At 42.7% G+C, this 19,729-nt stretch overlaps 2 protein-coding genes across 2 annotated transcripts in view; both read right to left on the bottom strand.

The window, feature by feature from the left end:
- Positions 1-14,373, bottom strand: part of LOC112557868 (fibrillin-3-like) — a 33,242-nt gene extending 18,869 nt beyond the window's left edge. The window contains 22 exon segments of the mRNA XM_025227951.1: positions 192-317; positions 694-816; positions 1,285-1,465; positions 1,804-1,997; positions 2,505-2,688; positions 2,866-3,024; positions 3,243-3,416; positions 3,901-4,029; positions 4,833-5,068; positions 5,700-5,828; positions 6,194-6,322; positions 6,658-6,876; positions 7,634-7,794; positions 8,739-9,000; positions 9,695-9,841; positions 10,266-10,595; positions 10,888-11,014; positions 11,323-11,471; positions 11,901-12,068; positions 13,091-13,334; positions 13,694-13,842; positions 14,370-14,373. Coding sequence (XP_025083736.1) covers positions 192-317; positions 694-816; positions 1,285-1,465; positions 1,804-1,997; positions 2,505-2,688; positions 2,866-3,024; positions 3,243-3,416; positions 3,901-4,029; positions 4,833-5,068; positions 5,700-5,828; positions 6,194-6,322; positions 6,658-6,876; positions 7,634-7,794; positions 8,739-9,000; positions 9,695-9,841; positions 10,266-10,595; positions 10,888-11,014; positions 11,323-11,471; positions 11,901-12,068; positions 13,091-13,334; positions 13,694-13,842; positions 14,370-14,373 — 3,724 coding nt within the window.
- LOC112557062 overlaps positions 14,370-19,729 on the bottom strand; it is a 14,634-nt gene continuing 9,274 nt past the window's right edge. Inside the window, exons 17-24 of the mRNA XM_025226687.1 lie at positions 19,434-19,569; positions 19,071-19,173; positions 18,359-18,477; positions 17,446-17,616; positions 16,768-16,877; positions 15,994-16,108; positions 14,703-14,868; positions 14,370-14,472 (exon numbers count right to left, since the gene is read on the bottom strand). Coding sequence (XP_025082472.1) covers positions 14,768-14,868; positions 15,994-16,108; positions 16,768-16,877; positions 17,446-17,616; positions 18,359-18,477; positions 19,071-19,173; positions 19,434-19,569 — 855 coding nt within the window. The 3' untranslated portion in view covers positions 14,370-14,472; positions 14,703-14,767. The remainder of the gene's footprint in view (positions 14,473-14,702; positions 14,869-15,993; positions 16,109-16,767; positions 16,878-17,445; positions 17,617-18,358; positions 18,478-19,070; positions 19,174-19,433; positions 19,570-19,729) is intronic.

Genomic DNA, 19,729 nt, shown 5'->3' with positions numbered 1-19,729 from the left:
CAAGGGAACTTAATTCGGTCCGTCTTTACATTTTTTTCAAAATGTGTAATTTTACCGCTGCATCAACATTTATTGTAGTACGTGACAGGCATGTTTAATATTTGAAATAAGTTGCTTGGTTAGATTACAGAATAATAAATTAGATATTTATTTTCCCCAACACATGGAATAATAATAATAAACCAACTAACCTTTGCATTCGGTCCTGCCGTCACCACTGTAACCTGTTGCGCAGTTGCACGTGTATCCTCCATCTAAATTTGTACACTCTGCGTTCTCGGCGCAGTTGCTGGTTCCTTCTGTGCACTCATTCACATCTGTCCACCACAAATACCCCATACTTTTATTTAATTTTTTCTGCTTTTCACGTGAAATGTATTATTTTCTTTTACCCGGTGTATATAATCCAAGTGTAAGATGAAGTATGTAATCCCATTTTGTGGTGCTATGGTGATCTGATTTGAAGGTGAGTGTGGGATGCAGGTTTAGCATGATGGATAAGATGCCATTTGAAAGTCAATGGAAATCATTTAAACGTCAGGTGTTTTCCCATTTTAAAGAGACAGGTGTTATCCCATTTTTTTTGTGTTCCCGTTCATGAGCACTTAGAAAAGCTGAGAAGTTCGAAGCCAACATTATTGAAAATTTTTCAGCTTCCTTAAAGCAGATACAAATGTTGATCTTTGGACGGACCTTTACACGTCGTCCTGTCCACGTTGATGTAGCCCTCAGAGCAGTTGCAGTAGAAGGATGTGCGAGTGGTGACACACTCGGAGGTGGCAGGACATTCTGTGTTACCCGCGCAGTGGTCTCCAGCTGCACGAGGCAATCAGGATCATAGGAGATGACATGCAAGAAAAACAGCTTTTATTTTAGCTGCCTTTACCAAGACATTGCAAGCGTTGACAAAATCTGTCATCAGTTGGAATTTCGGTATCAGTGTATCTAAATCCCAGTATTTCAATATGTATCTCTATGTACCGCTATTATTATAGATCATCATCAGCATTATGTTGTTATATCGTCCCTGTCTCTGTCTGTGTGTGTGAGAGAGAGAAAGAAAGATTATATAACCAAGTACCATTAGACAAAATGCCATGCTTGACGGCGTTGATTAAGCAATAATAAACATCAACAGATTTCGAAGTGTTACTGTCTTAAAAAAAATTAGCCACGGAAAGAGTTTATATATTTGATATATGCTGTAATACTAGGCGGTAATTGTTCAGGCGGTATTACGATGTCATTGTTCTCATGAAGAGGTTCAAAGTTCAAAAGCCTTACGAATGCATTCTCCTGTCTCGCTGTTCGTCCCTGTCCCTTCTTTGCACACACACGCTTCGATGCCGTCGTCGATGGCGCACTCTTCGATGTCGCTGCAGGAATAAGGTTCCTCTGTGTGGTCTTCATGTCCGACACAGGTGACCAGCAGAGAACAGTTGTTCAGCACTTGCTGTGATCCAATCTACAAACAAAGTGCCATTCGTACGATTTGCTCATTACCATCGGCTTTGAAGCGGGAAATACTCATGTGAATTTTTAACGAAATTTATTGGATAGACTTTAAGATTTTAATTTACTTTTCATTCCTCTGTGGTATTAAAGTACGTTAGGATTCTGCGATAAGCTTTCATCATATAGTCACGTGCCACAGAAATGTTCCAGCTCACCGTTCTCACAATGATCTTCGAAAAGTCTTCGGTTATGGCAGAAAACTGTCAGGTCAGCACTCAATACCTCATTTAATCATGGTCCGGGGGAGCATTCATCCAGATAACAATGCTAAGCTACCGAGACGACTACCTTCATCAGGTCCTCGCCGTATGGGCAGCCACAGCGGGATTCTGGCAGACACTCGTCACCCTGGCGCCTGAAGCCCTTCACGCAGAAGCAGCCCTCGCGGCACAACTGGTAGTAAGTGGACACAGGCGCGTTGCACGTGCTTTCTTCGGATGGCCCGCAGATTAAGAACTCCTCGTTCACGCCGCAATCAGGCTCTGTGAGAAATAAATCAACAGCACGAGTTAGACACACGCACGCAGGAACACACACACACACACGCCGACTAGAACGTAAAAGTAAATAACAACACATTAACGTTTACACATTTCTGACAGCGACGCATCCTGCATCAACACAAGGACTCTTCATGACTGCGCATGAGAATTATCTACATGTATTCTACACCTGTCACAGGAACGCAGGTCAACAAAGATTTGGTTCTAAAACATTTATTGTAACAAACCATACTTTTCTTAAGGACCCTTAAGCGGTGCCCAGATTATTTCCTCAGCAGCCTCTTTTCCACAAACCATTTTACGGGGATCAGGTACCATTTCAGACGGCATCTAAATTCACCTGTCTGTTAGGTGAGGGATAGGGAAAGTAACCTTTATTTTCTGTTTACCGCACCTAGAAAGGCTGTGGAAAAAGGAATAGTTCGACAAAGACAAATTCTCGACAACATCAACAACGACAACAGCATGCAGTCTTGCCATACATACCACCACAAAGATGAGGGGAGCGCCAAACGATAGGGTCGCCGGCCATCTGTTCCTCGCAGAAGTTGGCAATGGTTTCGGCGACCTCACAAACAGTAGACTCCGTGTCGTTGGTGTGGCACAAGTCGAACTGGCACGAGAACAGTAAGCCTTCGCGGATATCGCTTGGCATCTGCGCTAGACAGTTCTGGAAGAAAAAACAAATGAAGTTTAAGGCTATCAAAATACAGAGAAACATGGAGAAATACAGACTTAGGAAGAGGAGGGGAAATCCTTATTGTCAGATATAAAAAAGATATTTCTAGAGTATACAGAAAGGAATAAGCCACGATAAATAAACAGATGGAGACGAACAATGGCTTACCGCAAAGGGAGAGGTTTCGCTGAACAGTTTCTTGCACATGTAGTCGGACTTGTATTGCGACACACAGGTCGGCTCGGGTTCTGACGGATTGCAGTCCGGGGTGCACTCCTGTGATGCGTTCACCGTCCACGAGTTGCTAAAAAGAGTCTGCCTGTTGGTCTGCATGCACAAGAAATAAATACCATCAGTGTCTTGGTGACAGGTGCTAACCGGGCCGCCCTCATTACATGTGGTGGTGGTAGTGGTGGTGGTGGTGGTGGGAGTGGTGAAGTGGGGGGTGGTGATCTAAAGCTTGCTAGGCGGAAGAATGCATCGAAAGTGTCAGCAATGCGAACAGACGTGTTTAGTTTGACCTATGACCACCCACCCCTACTCACCTGCTGGCCTTCCAGTGTCGGGCACTCAGGTCCGACAATCCAATCATCAGACTTGTCGCCGTTGTAGTTGCCGCACATACCGCAGGTCTTGTTCATCATGGACGTGGGCACCAGGATCTCCACCGCATCGCGTCCGTTCCACGTGACCTCCAACCCACAGCTGGTCCACATCGACTGCACACAACAACACACAAGACCGTGAGTGAAGGTCCGCACAGCGCCACTTGTTGGTACCCCCCCCCCCCAGGAAACCAGCAAAATGGCGCATAATGAACCAACGTTTATGAAACCATGCTGTCTGATAACTACGGAAAAAAGTGCTACGGAGAAAACTGTAGCCGCTTTCAGCTTCATGACTTCCTAAGCCTGAGCCTTTGCTTAATTAGAGGCTGAGCGAGGGAACTAAACGCAGACCTTTCAATGCGTCGACAAAATATTCATTTTAGTGACTCGTCACCTTAGTGGCTCTGTTACTTTAGTGTACACACCACTTTAGTGGCACTACTATTTTAGTGTACCCACCACTTTAGTGGCACTACTATTTTAGTGTACCCACCACTTTAGTGGCACTACTATTTTAGTGTACCCACCACTTTAGTGGCACTACTATTTTAATGTACCCACCACTTTAGTGGCACTACTATTTTAGTGTACCTACCACTTTAGAAAGACCGATTCTTGTGACGGAAGCTATTGTCTCTGTCCGGTCATCACTCAAGATGCTCCACATGTTACTTCTCAACTTTCCATCCACTATGATGGTGCCGCCCTGACCGAGAACGATGCGCTGTGGGGAAAGAGGAAAACAGGAGACATTAGGGTGATTATAGTTCGGCCCTGGGACGTCTGACTGTACCTTCAGGGTAAGGAACCACTGGCCTCCCACTGACCACACAACTTTACCCTCGGCCTTTACCAGGCGGCGCAGCGAGAACACGGACGTGCATCTCTCATTGACGGCATGCAAACGACTTTTCCTCGATAATTCTACAGCTTAACTACATACATTAAGAAGAAGAATAGATGACGCGAACTCATGTTGACGGAGGTACAAAAGCTCAAGGTTTAAGGTCTGTTATGTTTTCAATTTATTGGCTTAAATGGTTTGCTGAAACTTGACAGCCTGCAACTTCGCGAGAGACTAAGAGTTGTTTTCTGTAAGGAGTCCAGAGACACACGTCCGTGGTGAGACAAGCTGGTATCACATGTCTCAGGTACAGGGTCAACACAACCGCCCTGTAAAGAGGTTCTATGAAGATGTGTTAGATGTGAATTACCTGTACAACTTCTCACTGGTATTTGCACCTGCATGTAAATGCATGGATATGTATGTACGAGGTTATCATCCACGCAATTGTGGGTTTCTACACAGATGCATGGGAGCGAGTGCTCGTGAATGTTTGTAAGACCACCATGAAATGTATCGCTTTTTAATTGTTATTATTCTCATTAGCACACGTCTACGTTCATATGCAGATAGCCCTGGAAAAGCCATACACTATACATTTTCACACACACACGTATGCAAGCAAGCAAGTGCGTGCGTGAGTGTGTAAATGTTTTTTTTTTTAAAAAGTCTTAAATACACACATTATCTCCGAAGACGATTTTGACTTCCTTGATCCAAGCGTAGACGCCGGGCACCTCGATGCCCCTGTTCCAGTGGTGAGTCGAGACTCGGAAGCGGGGACAAGGGTTGGTCGCGCTGCCACGCAACCTGCAGTCGTTCTGCACCAGCGCGTTCTCGCACCCACCCTGAGGGTGAAACCAGGCCTTGTCGAAGCTCAAGCAGTGCGGGTCCCCAAAGCAAGTGCACTGGCCGACAGCTGAGTACCCAGAAGATAGTATTAGAAGACAGAAGAGAAGACCCCTTCTGTATAGTTGTGAGTCTTGGTGAACGTGTGTCAGCAAGTGTACGGTGTCAGCGTGTTCTCTTGACACGCCGTTTGTTTGTTTGTTTTATGCTCTTCAAGTTTCTAAAATTTTCGAAAGGGTGAGAATACCATTTGATCATCTAGTTAATAGCCAAATGTACAATATATATATCGAGATCTGTTATCTACCTTAACTAACAGCAATATCGTTATTTCGACGCAATAATAAAGCACTTCTGAACTACAAGCGTTGAACTATTGCTATTTATGGTAGAGACTGTTCATAAGTTTTTCTACTCCATCTTCTCTGAAGCGGAGATTTGTAGTTTCTATCAGCAGAACTTAGTGATGCATTTATTAGATAAAGAGCGAAAGTCTGTAGCCCTGTAATGTGTGTGTGACCAAATGTGAATGGAGACAGAATTTTACAAATAAAAACTGCTTTTTAGCGAAAACTATTATTCAGTATGTTTGTTGTGGGATTTTTTACCCTCCAGTAGAACATTTAGTGCTCTTGCTCTGAGACAGAGGCATATGTGTGAACTTCCTTTCTGGTCGCAAGTGATTCACTCTGAAAACTTACGCGAACAGTCGTCACGTTTGCCGCTACCACGGAAACCCGTCCTGCAGGAACACCGGAAACTGCCGTCTGTGTTGGCGCACTTGGCGTTCACGTCGCAGTCATGGGTCTTCTCCGCGCACTCATCGATATCTGTCACAGTCCAATATTTTAGTATTTTTTAAAAACAATTCTCTCGTCCCGTCTTGATGTAAACAAAACCTTTTACACCAGAAATTATACAAACGAAGATTTATCACTTAATTAATTAGGATTAATTATTTCAACGTGTGATCTTTTGATATCAAAAATACACAATCCACAATTTCAACATTTCTAAAGCAGGGTTTTTTTCAGTGCTGCTATGTGGGGTGTCATTTCTCTGCAGTCTCTTTTAGTAAATGTGGCTTTGTCCTTGGTAAAATGAACACTGTCAATGGTAGATGTGGTTCTAGACGTTGTTGTCTACTTTTAACTTATTATAATTACCTACTGAGTTTTCACTCTGATCATCTCACCTTCACAGGTGAGTCTATCCACGTTACGGTAGCCCTCTGTGCAATTGCAGATAAAGGAGCCAGGGATGTTGGCGCAGAGAGAATTGTGCGGCGGACAAGGGTTGTTACCCGGGAGACATTCGTTGTCATCTGCACGATTAAAAAAAAGTATGACAATCTAAAAAGTGAATATACTCCCCATCTGATCATGCTTTAAGTTAAAATTAACTTTTTGTTTTATCATGTCTCAGAAACTAGATGTCAGCTGTAATCACTCTTTAAAAGTTGACGAAGGAGCCAATCGAGATAAAAAGTTTTGATCTTTTTAATTTAATTAGTTGCCCCAAATATTTTTTTTTGAAAAATCATACTGTATATTGAAGTAAGATATATCAGATGTTCACAAGATAAATACACGGCCTGGTTAGTGATCAATAGTACGGTTGAAGGCGAACAGGGGATAATTGCAATAGAATAAAACTGACCGATGCACTGTCGACCGTTGGCAGCAGGAGCTTCAGTGTCATCTGCAGCTCTGCCAAGTCCTTTCCAGCCATCAGGACACACGCATTCATAACCGCTTGGCCAGGTTGACACACTGCGCTTGTGGAGCGCAGTCGTGGAAGCCCAATTCACACTCGTTGAGTTCTGCACATAGTGCCAGAGGTAAGAGGTCATTCCCACACTTCCGGCTGTCTTTCCGCCTAAGCTTACAAAGACTTGATTTTGTGCGTCAAGCATATTTCTCTTTCTCTCATCTCTCTCTCTCTATCTATGTGCTATGTGTACACTATGTAGATGTAAACGATACTAGACGATAACTGTCCATGAAGCTAAGCAGATTGGTTTCTATCCTTCACCATCGGAACCTCTGACCTGGCCAAGTTTAGCTTGTACATTAAAATATTTAGAAATGTTTGCAAAGTTTCATCATGCAGATACTTGACAGTGTCAACAGAAACGGTAACCCTTGCTAAGTCGCTCTGGAACGGGTCACACTGGAAGATTTTCAGATTTCCCTTATAGATTCTCTCATAGTCCTATCCCCACCTCTAAGCGGAAACACTTTACATCATCATCATCGTCGTCGTCGTCGTCGCGAGTGAAGTAATTATACAGGTGTGTAGTATGTGACTGTATGTTGCTTAGTTTATTATTTATGTGAGTTCCCAACAAAGAAAACAGAAGCAGACAATAAATATGTATCATCACCATCATGTCGTCGTCGTTTACAGAAGTGGTATCCCGCTATTGAAGTGGTCATTACTATCTTGTCACTAATACAGTGGGACTGTAAGGTTCTTGGTTCCGATTTCGTTTACTTTAAGGGCACACTTTTTGTTTCTCAAACACACACACATACACCTCATCACCACTCTCCTTCCCAAAAGTGCGAAACCACCTTTGTGGGAAGCACTTTAAAATAGTTCAGCCAAGTAAAGCTTTGCAAATGCGTCTCACCGATGGGTTTGGAGGCACAGTAGAGGTTGCCGACAGTCAGGTTGAGAGAACCATCCGCAAAAGCATCGGCGATGAATCGTCGGAAGGGGAGGGCAGCCTTGATACTCAGAATGGCGGCGTCGCTACGATCTTCGTCATCTCCGATGTCACAATTACATTTGCTGAAAATTAATTCATCAATTAAAATAAAAAACAAACGTCTTTTCCAGCCTTACTTGGGCGGGCTTCATCAGGACCAAGGTGATTCTGTCACTGATGTGGTTAATTGTAAGTAGAATTGCTTTCTTGTGTGGGTAGATGTGGTACACAACGTTTTCTTTTATCTTTAGTATTGTAGTTGGTGTTGTCTTAGAGTCATATTTTATAACCCTTGAAAGTTATAGCAGTGCACCGAGGAGGGTAAGCTATGAACCGAGGACAGTGCTCCCCACCCAATCCCTTTTACCTGTACAGAACTCACCATCGGCTGCCGAGACAAGGGCCAAAACACAAACACACATCTAAGCACTCAGACTTCCCCTTCTGAGCCACCACCAACAACCCCATCTCTACTTACGTGGCTCTCTGCTGGGAATAGGACCTGGTGCCACCGCAGCGTTGTAATGTGCCACAAGTACATGTGTTCTCTCCTCCACTTCCGGTGCTCCAGTAGGATTGTGGGATGTCGCTCAAACCAGCAAAACGCAACGCCACTTGCAATGAACTGCACACACATGCACGCGGGCACACACACACGCACGCAGGCACACACACACCACGAATGGCATTCAGGGGAGTGTAAGGTTGTGAAAGGAGAATCGACAGGTTGGTGAAATGGTACGACACATCTCATCTTTATTCTCCCTTTTCTATTCAAGAGTTCTTTTCTCCAGAAAGTTTTCTACACTCGAACAATTTAATAACGACCTAACCGACTTCCACTTCTGCTGCCAGAAAGGGATTTGAGTTCATACCCCCCACCCCTCAAACCACGAGGCCTTCTTTAAAATAGGAAAAATAAGGACAAATGTTTTGTTGCCATAGTTTCGCCATGGATTTCTAGACTCTGCTTCATAACTACGGAGACAAGATACGTGTCCTTGGTTTTCTGAGGACAACTACTTACTCTTCCTTCAAGACTACTGCTCCTGAGGAAGAGAAGAGGAAGGAGGATGAGGCTGTCGTAAGAGAGATAATGCGTCTGCATGGCGCGAAGGAGTTACCTTGCTTCTGCGGCAGTGCAACTCGGACTGGTTGATAGCAGTAGACAGAGATTCGAAGCAACGCTGCCAACTGCCCGTCGGTCGGGCCGCCGTTGTAGTCGACCCTGGTGGTGTTCTTGACTGGCACCCTCTCTCTGGGTCGCCTGGGGCGAACAATCGTCACCGCTGAAAGATGAGAGGAGCAGTTAGGCTTTTCTAGAGCCGTATTGCATTTTGGGACTGCCGGAAGTGCACTTTGTCCCCGAACCTTTCTTCAGAGGGTATTGAAGGGTATGATCCTATGTTCTCATGCACTGTTTTTCTTTTGTATGTGATTCTGTTTATGTATATGTATGCATGTGAATGTGTATCTGTGTGTGTTCGTTTGTTTTGGAGGAAGGTGAGGGGTCTGGCATTCGGCATTAGCTTTAAAATTTCTCACAGGGATAGCAATTTTGTGTTTTAAAAAAGGATTGGGTTCACGTTCATTACTTCATTAAACCTCCCATAGATTATTTCCTTTCATCATGTGAAACTACCTAGACATGTCTAATTCACACATGATTCCATCTTTCCCTCTATCTGTAGTCATGACAACTACACATGGCCAGGTACCATAACAATGTCACAGTTTTGGTCTGCCTTGGTGTGGGTGTCAATGATCAAAGTTGTTTTTTCTCTCGCTAACAGAAAAGAATTATAATTTCACAATCTTGGATATAGAAATGTGTTAGAAACAAAATCCTAGTCATTTTTCGAAATATGTTTCACTCTAGTAACATACGACTCGATTTCGCCTTTCATTTTAAAAAAAATCTTTAAGCGATGAACACGAAAAACTGCGATGGAGTGTGTTGGAGCGTTGGGGATGTGAACTCACGGTTGGTAGGGTCGGAGTAGTCGCAGTACACAAGGAAAGGCGAGGAGGTGGTGTTGTCGGGGTTGATGAGGTACTCCCCGCTAACAGTGTAGTTGATGCCATATCTGAATCCCAAGCTGTAGGCTTCGATACAGTCTTTTGGCATATCTGCAACATCAAGAGGCAGAATCAAAGAGTCTGTACCTGTTCGTCTACCTTACTCCACGAAAAAGTGACATATCTAGATTTTGCATTGACTCTTTATCTGAATGGAACAGGGTGAAGCTGAAAAGCACTTTGTTTCAAACACACACACAACTCTCCGACGTTTACATGTACAAAGCACTTTCATTAAATGAAACAACAGAAAAAATTCCATTTCACTACATGGTGTAAAATTTTCGACAGAAATTAGTTCCAGAATCTGTCACCAAAAGCCTTTACAAACGATGCTAAGTTTTATAAATATACGCATTGGAACGGCTAGTTGTGATAAGGTTGGCGTTAAGTTGGCGACAACTTGAAAAGGATGGGGACGAATGCTGTTTTAAATTTTTAGAAATAAGACTTTCGGAACCAGAAGGTGACCAACCATATGCCCACATAGGACCGCATCTGACTGAGGTCAAGGAGAGCCTGCCGCGGCCGCTAGGGGACCTGATGTTGCGGTAGAATCCCACGACCGGCAGAACACTCGAGTCGGTTATAAAGCCCTGGTCAGAGGTCAAAGGTCCTCGTGCGTCACAGTTGCAGGTCAGGTCAGGAGTCGCGCAGGTATCGAGGGCTCCACAGGCGCACCCCACGGCGCCGGGGCTGTAAGGGGTGCCGAAGTTTGATGTGTTCCCAGAATATAGTGTCAGCAGACCTTCGGGATTGATGTTATTATTGCCAATGCTGCTTGAGAACATTCGTACTTGGCGAACTGAAAAAGTCAGCAGTGGCAGAGTTCAGGAAAAAGAAGTCAGTGAGAAAAGTCATTCGCTCTCTCTCTCTCTCTCACACACATTGTGGAATCTCAATCTCCTCCTTCAAATCTAGTCACATTTATTAATATACATATGACAGCAAATATTCCCTGTTTTAATAGAGTTAGCTTAAAACATTGACTGTTAATCGCAGATGACCTTAACATCATCTTCTGTATTGCTCTTAGGTTTACAAAGACTTAAATAAGTGTGCAGTGTATTTTACCTGCCAGCAGCCTCCGGAGTTACGAGACAGCGAGTTGACCTGCGCAGGTGTGGCATTGGCGTACACGTTCTTGAATTGGAAGTTAAACGGTCCGTTTGTACCGTCGTTGTTAATCCCAGTCCCTTGCCAAAACGTGTCGTTGATGTTGATCTGTGCAAGCGTGTATCTCATTATAATACCGGTAAGTGTATGTTAATAAAAAGACTTTTCGTCTTAAATTATCCAAACTTCACATACTATCCACCATTTTGAGGGTAGAAGGATAGAAGCACGCACACAACACATAAACACCATGTTTATCAATGTCTGGTCTGTAACTTATACACCACTTGTACATACTTTTCTATCGTCATTGATTTCCTGTCAGTTGTTCGTTATTTTGGTCGCCATCTTTCACTTTAATCCTAATTATATCACTACGTTATGTGTGAAACTAAAACATCAAGACTTGAGCCAACCTTGGTGATGCCTTGATCTCGTGTGAACTCGCAGGACGCTACAAAGGGCTGGATGGCGTCAGCCTGGCCAGGGTCGATCATGTAGTTGCTGTTGTCTACTGGAGTACTCTGACCGCTCTTTCGAATTGCCTCGCAGTCCTTCTCGACATCTGCATTGCAGATTCAGAGAATATTCACAACAATTCATGAACCTAGTAAACATTATTATGGATCTTAATAAATACCCTAACATTGCAGGGCTTAGCAGAGAACAGACCACAGAGAAACACCTTCCCGGTTATTATTTTTATCTCATGTCCTTCCCATGATCATGGATGTAACAGAATTCAGTAACTATTTCTCACTTGAACACCTTGCCCTTCTTGACTGGAAATCACTAGAAACAACTCAAGACAGAGTAGATTCACAATTCATGTTAATATTTTGTTCTCTTTTGAAGCGAGATAAAAAGCTTGAACAAGAATTAGAAAGACGATGTTCAACCTGAGAGTTTTCGGTATAGTGTTGCTTACTAGGGAAACAGTTGTCATGGAACCGCCTGCTTAGCAATTAGATTAAGAGTAGAGAGAGGTACTTACAGGAACACGTGGCATTGGCGATGGCAATGACTATGGAGTCTGTGCGCGCTTTCAAGTACATGCGCGTGATTGGAATCACGTCCTTGTTCGTCACGACCAGACCTGTTGGAGCACCATACTTGGCGCACAATGCTGCAAACGGCGGCTCCTGACAGGCAGTGGCAATCTCTGCACATCAAATACAGACACTCGATGTCAGATACACATACTGCATGTCAAGCACAGACACTGTTGATCAAACACAGATGCTGAACATCAGACAAAACACCGAACACTGACATTGCACACGATGAACATAAAGCACAAATCTTGCATACTACACAGCTATTGTACATCAAACAAATATTTTACATCACACACAAATATTGTAGATCAAACACAAATACTGTACATCAAACAAAGGTGTTCAAGCCGTTAAATTTTGAAGCAAATTAATATTATTTTAAGTTGCGTTGAAACATGTTCCGGATTTTTTTCATGAAGGTAACAGTCATTTAAGAGTAGATCCATCCGCCAAGCACGCCGTCCAAAAACAATGTATACACAATCTCTTATCAGTTCTTGTTCCAGTCATAAAGTTATGTGAAGTATTTCTGTCGTTTTAGGTATGATTTAGAAGTTATAATCTGGGTATCATCTGCAAGACGTCATGAAACATATGCCGGGTATACTTGCCTTTCTTCCCATGTTTCAACCCGCCCTTTTCACAAAACCACATCACTCCTCCCTCCTTACAAAACCCGTTCCCCTCCCACTACTCCATCCCACAATTTGAGGAATATTTTTGTGATGAGAGAACCTTTTTATCAAACCACCCACTCATTACAAAGAGCGTGTTGTAGAAATGAGCTATTTTCGTGAAACGTTGCAAGTTGCCGAATGCAACTCGTGAGGATGCCACTATAAAAGGACATGACACAAGAGTGCTTGACGGTGGGTCTGCAGTCAAACGGTACACTGAATAACAACAAGGACAGCAACAACAACGACGACGACACCCTGCGAGTAGGGACTGACGCGCTTCTCTCAGATCAGGGTGCACAGGGCGTTGACAGGTTCCAAGAAAATAAGTCGCTTATTTTTAAGAAGCATGCTAGCTGGCTGCTAAACTTTAATCCTCCAACTGTAGCATCTTGCAATGGTACTGTGCACCCTGTTCCCCAACCTCTCCATACAAAATGTCTTCTAACCGTCTGCAGAAAGCTCTCTTGTGGAGACACCCTGCTGGATTCTCTGCTGTTGAGAGAAGAACCCGTAGGGGTCGGCATCCTGCGGCACAGTAGACGTGCGGAACACATAGACTGGCTGGTTGCAGTAGTTGGCGCTGTTGATGACCTCGCGCATGTAGGTGATGCTGACGGCGTAGTATGTCACGTTACGGTTTGTGGCTTGGTTTGCCACTGTCTCGGTCAGAAAATCTGGTGGCTGCATGACCTTTAACCCAGAGAATACAATTTGACTTAATATTTTTATACCTTTTACACAGCTCTACCAAACACTATCAGACCATTAGCGCGGAACATTATTTTAATGATCTTAGACCTTTAATGCTGGATACAGTATACTCAGCTCTCTAACACAAGAAGTAGTACTAGTTCATCCCCAGTCCTTCTTAACAGACCTGTTACACAGGACACAGTTGTGTTTGCCTACCTTCCCCACGCTTGATACTCAAAGAAAAAATAATGTAACCTGATGAAAACATTATTTACAAATTAAAACGTACAGGATGTCTCGTTGCAACACTGAAGCACAGGATGTTAACAGAAACTGAAAGATGTCGCAACACTTACGATTTCACCACGGGGTGGAAACGGGTAAAATATGCAGGTAACCGGGATGGGCCTGTTTAAGCCATCAAACCACATGTATTGTAGAGTTCGGTTCTTCAAATCATTAAAGCTGGGGTCCTGTCGATACTTTTGACAATTACCCGGTCCTCCTGCACAGTGTTTTTTTTTCAGAAATTGTAGAATCCATGTTTTATGCAAACAAGATAACAACTCTAAACTAGGAATTCGCTTCGTTTTCACATAGCAGGTAAATGAGCGTTACAACTGATTTTCTGTTTTTACAGGTGATTCGTCTGCTCAAGACCAACCAGTGTTCACAGTTATGAAGTCACAGGGAGTCTCTTCCCCAGGGTAAAATCAGGAGAGCAGGAAAAGCATTCTGTTTGATAGTTACATAGCGAACCCCCGGACCCTCTCTACTCCATGAGCCCCGCTGTGTGAAAACGGTTCCGAGGTAAAACATCCGCGGAGTCTGGACACCACTAGGAAATTCAGAAACGAAGATGCTTGTCCTTGAGTTCCCCATATTGCCCCAGAACAACGACTTCCCTCGCTTCATAACTACGGTCCCAGAATGAAACTAAATTCTTTCAAATAATCGAGCTCAGTTCATTAAACAAAAATGTCATTCCATTCCTATTCCTCAACCCCCAGGAACCCACTATCGCATACTTACGCATCGTTGGTCCGCACGAAAGTTGTCCGACGTAATACCTCAACGATCGGGAGGGCCAACTTGAATTAGCACCGGTTGGATACGCGTCAACGCGCAGACACACCTGGAAATAGCACGTGGAGCATGAGTTGGGAGTTACATTTCAGTGGTGATGGGGCAGGGGTGCACTGATGGGTGTTACGATACTGTGTTACTATGAGAGGGTGGAGGTACTATGAGAGGGTGGAGGTATTTACGAGTGTTGAATGCCTCAGTAAGGCGAGACTGTTAACTGGCTAGGATAGTTTTCTATTTTGTTGAATTTCGCAGTGAACTCGATTTCAAGATACCCACTTCGCAAATTGGCAATCTTTCTTTCTCCATGATTAGGTTGTTATCCGTGTAGGGGGTCCACGGATTCAGGGGGCAGCATCGCCGTTACACTGGGCAGTGGGTCCAGAGTCACACAAGCCGTGAATGCCACACTCGCAGTAGGAACTGCTCAGGGCAGATACCAGAGCTGCAGAAGACAATGTGTGATTATGTCAAAATACTCTTCTAGACAAGCTTTGAATCAGAATTTTCAATGAAAGTTTTAACTGAGAATATTTCCAAGTCTTTGAACATAAATGTTCCATTGTCTCGTACATCGCTTTAAAAGGTCACACTTTCAACAACGTATTAACATAACTATTAAAGTATACACCTACTTTACATAACTATAAAAGGTCACATCGTACACTTTACACACAATGTCACATTTTCCACTTTGTACTTTAAACTGTCGTGCTTATTCACTTTGAACTCAGCGTGTGTTCCTCCTTCTTTTCATCCCACAATTGCTACACTTCTGTAACATACTTCCAATATTAGCAGTGAGCTCAGTAGACATCAACATGCGACAACCCCTGCTAAAATAAATGTGTGTTCTCCAAACAGGTTCCTCGCCGTGGAGTACTTATATCTCTCATCTGTTAATCTCTAAACATTTGACCACCATCCTCCATCCGTTAATTAGTCTTGACATTACACCCTTTTGATTGATTCAGCGCAAATGTGATCAAACATTTCTGTCCGCCCTCACTTCTCTCATTTTCTGAATCCCATTTTTAAAAAAAACGTTAGACTGATGCTGTGAAATTAGGATTATTTTTTAAACCGGTAATTTTTTTGTAAATGGTAAAGGTAGCCCAGTAGACTTTTGCTCGTTGGGAACTGCTGTGCTAATTAGACAGAACTTTTGTCGGAGCCAGCCCATTGCTCACCTTCTTGACATTACCTTGCTTGCACAAACCTCTGCAGATCATATACCCATTCAACAGCTGAGTCAACTGGGAGAACAACACTGCATTACACGGGTTTCGAACCAGCTAATGTGTACATCTCCGGGCTTACATGATTAGATACCTTAGCTGTCGCTTCACCGAATTGAAGACACTATACGATTCGCCGCCTTGGGATTTACTGATTTATTGTCAAGAAAAATATATGCATACTGTCTCGGGTTTTTTTTCAAACCTAGCGCGCATATTAAATAAAAAAAAAACTGTTTAGTAGCTAACACATGATATGTCATGAATATTCAGGGAGAAGCGTTTCCTGAGAGGAATGGTGAGGATGAGGACAGAATGACGAGCAGACTTACTGGGTTCTGTCACATTGCTGCCACATCGTCTAATGGTGGCATAATTAACCACGGGAGCGCCCTGAGCTCCAATTTGTAGACTTTGCTGGCATCGGCGGTTTCCTTTTACAAAAGCCTGAAACATGGACCAATGAAAATGTACAGAAGACAACCATTTTCCTTTCTCAGACTTCAGTCTCTTCAACCATCTTTAACTCACTGGCAGGAGACAGGAAAACATGCTAGTTCCCTTCTTTCTTTGGTTCTTTGCACCAGAGTTATGTGAAAATAACCCAATAAATTTTCCAATATTAAAATGCTCCTTGGACCCGACCCGACTCAGAGCATCCTTGATGCCCGAAGATAAGTGAAACATGGTTGGTCCGTTTATTAAATAGGAAATATAATTTTATCTTGTGGTAGCTTGTGTAAGGGTAGGAATACCTTGAACCCACCCACCTCCCCACAACACACACACTGGCTGACCGTCGATGGTTTTTCTGAGGGTGATTCTATTCTCTCAATGTGTGTTTTGAAAGAGAGAGAGAAAGATAATGACGACTCTTTCTCTTGTATGTGCATGTATATCGATAATATGATGATGATGATGATGATGATGATGATTCATCGCTTATGACGACTCTTTCCTTGCAATAATAATAATAATTCATATGAAACATTATCTATATTTAAATGTGGTTTCTTAAAGTTCAGAGTCGAAGCCGGGTGATAAACGGTATATGCTTATTTTCACAACATGTAAGGCAAGACATCAGAGAAATGTACGGTACTCACTGCGAGCTGACCTTCGGAGATGTTTCTGCCACCTTGGTCTTGGTACGAAATGGTGAAACACTGGGTGATGGGCCCTTGCTTTGGCCTTTGCGTTATTCTGTTTGAATAGGCTGAAATGACAGAAAAGCTTCGCTCAAAATTTAGGAATATGTATGCCACCATAAAGAAAGAATCTGCAAGACTTCAAACGAATAGCCTTTTTTATAAAAAAAAGGGTCACAAACGCGTGCAAACAGTTTCATCTTCTGCTATTCACTCTTTTTCTTGCCCTATTCGAATGTTTTATGCTCGTACATACATACAGACAGACATATTAGATGCATACATACATCATACATAATATTTACATTACACGTACGCAATACTGGATTTCAACCCTATTATTGCGAAGTGTTTGATTGCTTGCATCACTTCCACCAAGGGAACTAATAACAATCCAGTGTTCTAAAGTTTCCCCCGACTACGTTGAATTAATTATAATCTGATCCTTTTTTTCTGCAGCGCAAGATTTTTTCAGCACCTTCTTCTCTACACAATGAGCACAAATTGTGAGGAAGAACTTCTTTCAGAATTTAAATAACAGCATCACCATTTCTTTGCCACTATTTTCGTTCGACTTTGTGCAGCACGAAAAACAAGAGGAAAACTGACTGACAACCGACTGGAGCGCAAACTTACTGACGGGTCTGTCGATGTATGAGTCCGAGTAGATGCATGACACGGTGAAGGGAGCGCCCTCTCCTTCAGCATCAGGATCAACTGTCAGAAGGTCCTTCATGATGTTCACCTCCCCCTCTACGCCTTGAGTCTTCACAAAGTTAAGATATGTTGCGCAGTCGGGGAAAATTTCTGCAACAAAAACGATCCGGCCTTAGCAATTTTTTCTAGATTAAAAAATATAGTTCTTTGTAGTAATGCTGTGTTCATACTCTTCAAAACTTAGGGTGTGTTGTGACGAATGAAAACAAGCTGGATAAATTTTGGAGCTGGAGTTGCCAGATTCAATCTAGTGGTATAAATGTGCTGAAAATCCCTCAGACGCCTGACTTCTGTGAGCTATTACTAGGAGGCCTCTGTGGTATCAGTTTGATAACTGATCACTTCAAGCACACTATGGAGAATGAAAATCGCTGTGAACACAGCAGACGTACATACAATATTTGCATGCAAAACTTCTGTAATGCTACCGTTGAAAAAAATGTATATTTATCTGACAGTGTTCAGTACCTGTAAGTGACCACATGTTTCGCATGAATTTTTAAGGTCATGTGAGATGCAAAATTTTGTTCTTATCACTGAGGGGAAAAGTCAACTAAAGGGGCTATTTCCCAGAATCTGGGGGAATACTACCCTTCAGCTGTCGAGGTACACCCCTACAAGCATCACCATCCGCAGAAAGAGGTCAAAAGCAGAAAAAAAATCAACGGCATATACGTTAGAATTCTGCATAGGTAAGTGTATATTAAGAAGCTATAGGTCAATGGGAGATTTGGAACCATAAATTAATTAGTCGTATTGTATCTGTCTTTGCTTGCGGATGTTTGACAGATAAAAAAATCACACAAATAACAGGTGAAGACAACGTTTTCACCTGCACACTCTAACGGTCCTATCTTCATCGTAACACTTGCAGTTCCCGAGAAGGCTGACGACGAAGCACTAACTTCGGTCACTGGAACTTTGTCCAAGCTTGACAACACAAGGGAATCCCTGTAGACATAGGTGCAGGCTGTACAGAATCTGAGTATCTCAAGACTGGTAAAAAGGATTTAAATTCTAAAATATACCAAAGAATTCTTATAAAGACATTGTACTTGTAACCTGAGTGCTTATAATTGGCGTTGAAGAAAGTTAGAATTCTGCAAGAGTTTCCCAAGGTTTATTAATTGTAATTATAAAATACAAATAAGATAAAATGAACTTGTCTTATACAGGAATTCTGTTTGCAGCTAAGGTGATTGTGGTTAAAACTGCTTACTGTTTGAATTCTATAAGAGTCAGTTTTGTTTTCTTTATTCCAAAAATAGACAAAAATGTGTGAGCATATATATAAAAGAGAATTTATAGATATTGTGATAACATAAGTGCGTGAGACAACGCCGGGTGCGTGTTGTGTGTGTGGGTGTATGTAAACACCCATGTTACAGTATTGAAACTTTTGCATGAAGATTTGATTATGGTATGTGAACTACTATCCGCAATAAATAAGAGTGGCAACTTAAACAATTTAAACAACGCGACCTGCGACACCATGTCCAGGGGGACGACTCTACAGAGAAAAGACGTCGAGTAATGTGACTTACGTCCCTTGGCCTGTAGTGTAAGCGCAGGTTCTGGTCTGCACACAGGGTAGGACCGACTCCACGCTGCCGGAGTTGCCATCAGAATATTTCAGCTGAATGTTGGCTACGGAAACAGCACATAGCAGCTTTTGTGTCAATTTACACTTATCTTTCAGACAGCAAGATAATTCTGATAAATGTTAGCAACGGACGTTCAATTAACTGATTTTTTTTTTTCTTCGGATCTTTGACATTAAATGGTCTGAATTAGTAATGTGTAATCAAGAGCTTGAAAAATAAACAAAGTCTTTGACTCTTTTGCTGAATGTTATCATAAATCTGAAGAAACGTTAGTACAACCATTGAACCATAGGTTAAACGTACCTGGACTTATTGAACCACTGTATGTCAGAGAAATTGTCTGCTTGCAGTAAGTTGATCGTTTCTTCAAGAGAGCCAGCTGATCTGGGCTTGCCCTTAGATATTTTAGAACCACCTTGAAGGGGGCACTTGCACGTATCTGCAATTTCAATCGGAAAACAATTGCTTCAATCATCGTTGTTGCTGTTTTCATCACCATCGTAGCTGTCGTCGTTGATTAAAGATATAGTCACTGTCTAGGTTATTCTCACTGTAGGTGTGTTTTCACCTCAAAATCATATATGTTTCATTAACTCATT

Source organism: Pomacea canaliculata, linkage group LG2 (genome assembly GCF_003073045.1).
Source record: "Pomacea canaliculata isolate SZHN2017 linkage group LG2, ASM307304v1, whole genome shotgun sequence".
NCBI lineage: Eukaryota > Metazoa > Mollusca > Gastropoda > Architaenioglossa > Ampullariidae > Pomacea > Pomacea canaliculata.
Note: the sequence above shows the minus strand (reverse complement) of the source record. Positions and strands in the feature narration are given on the sequence as shown.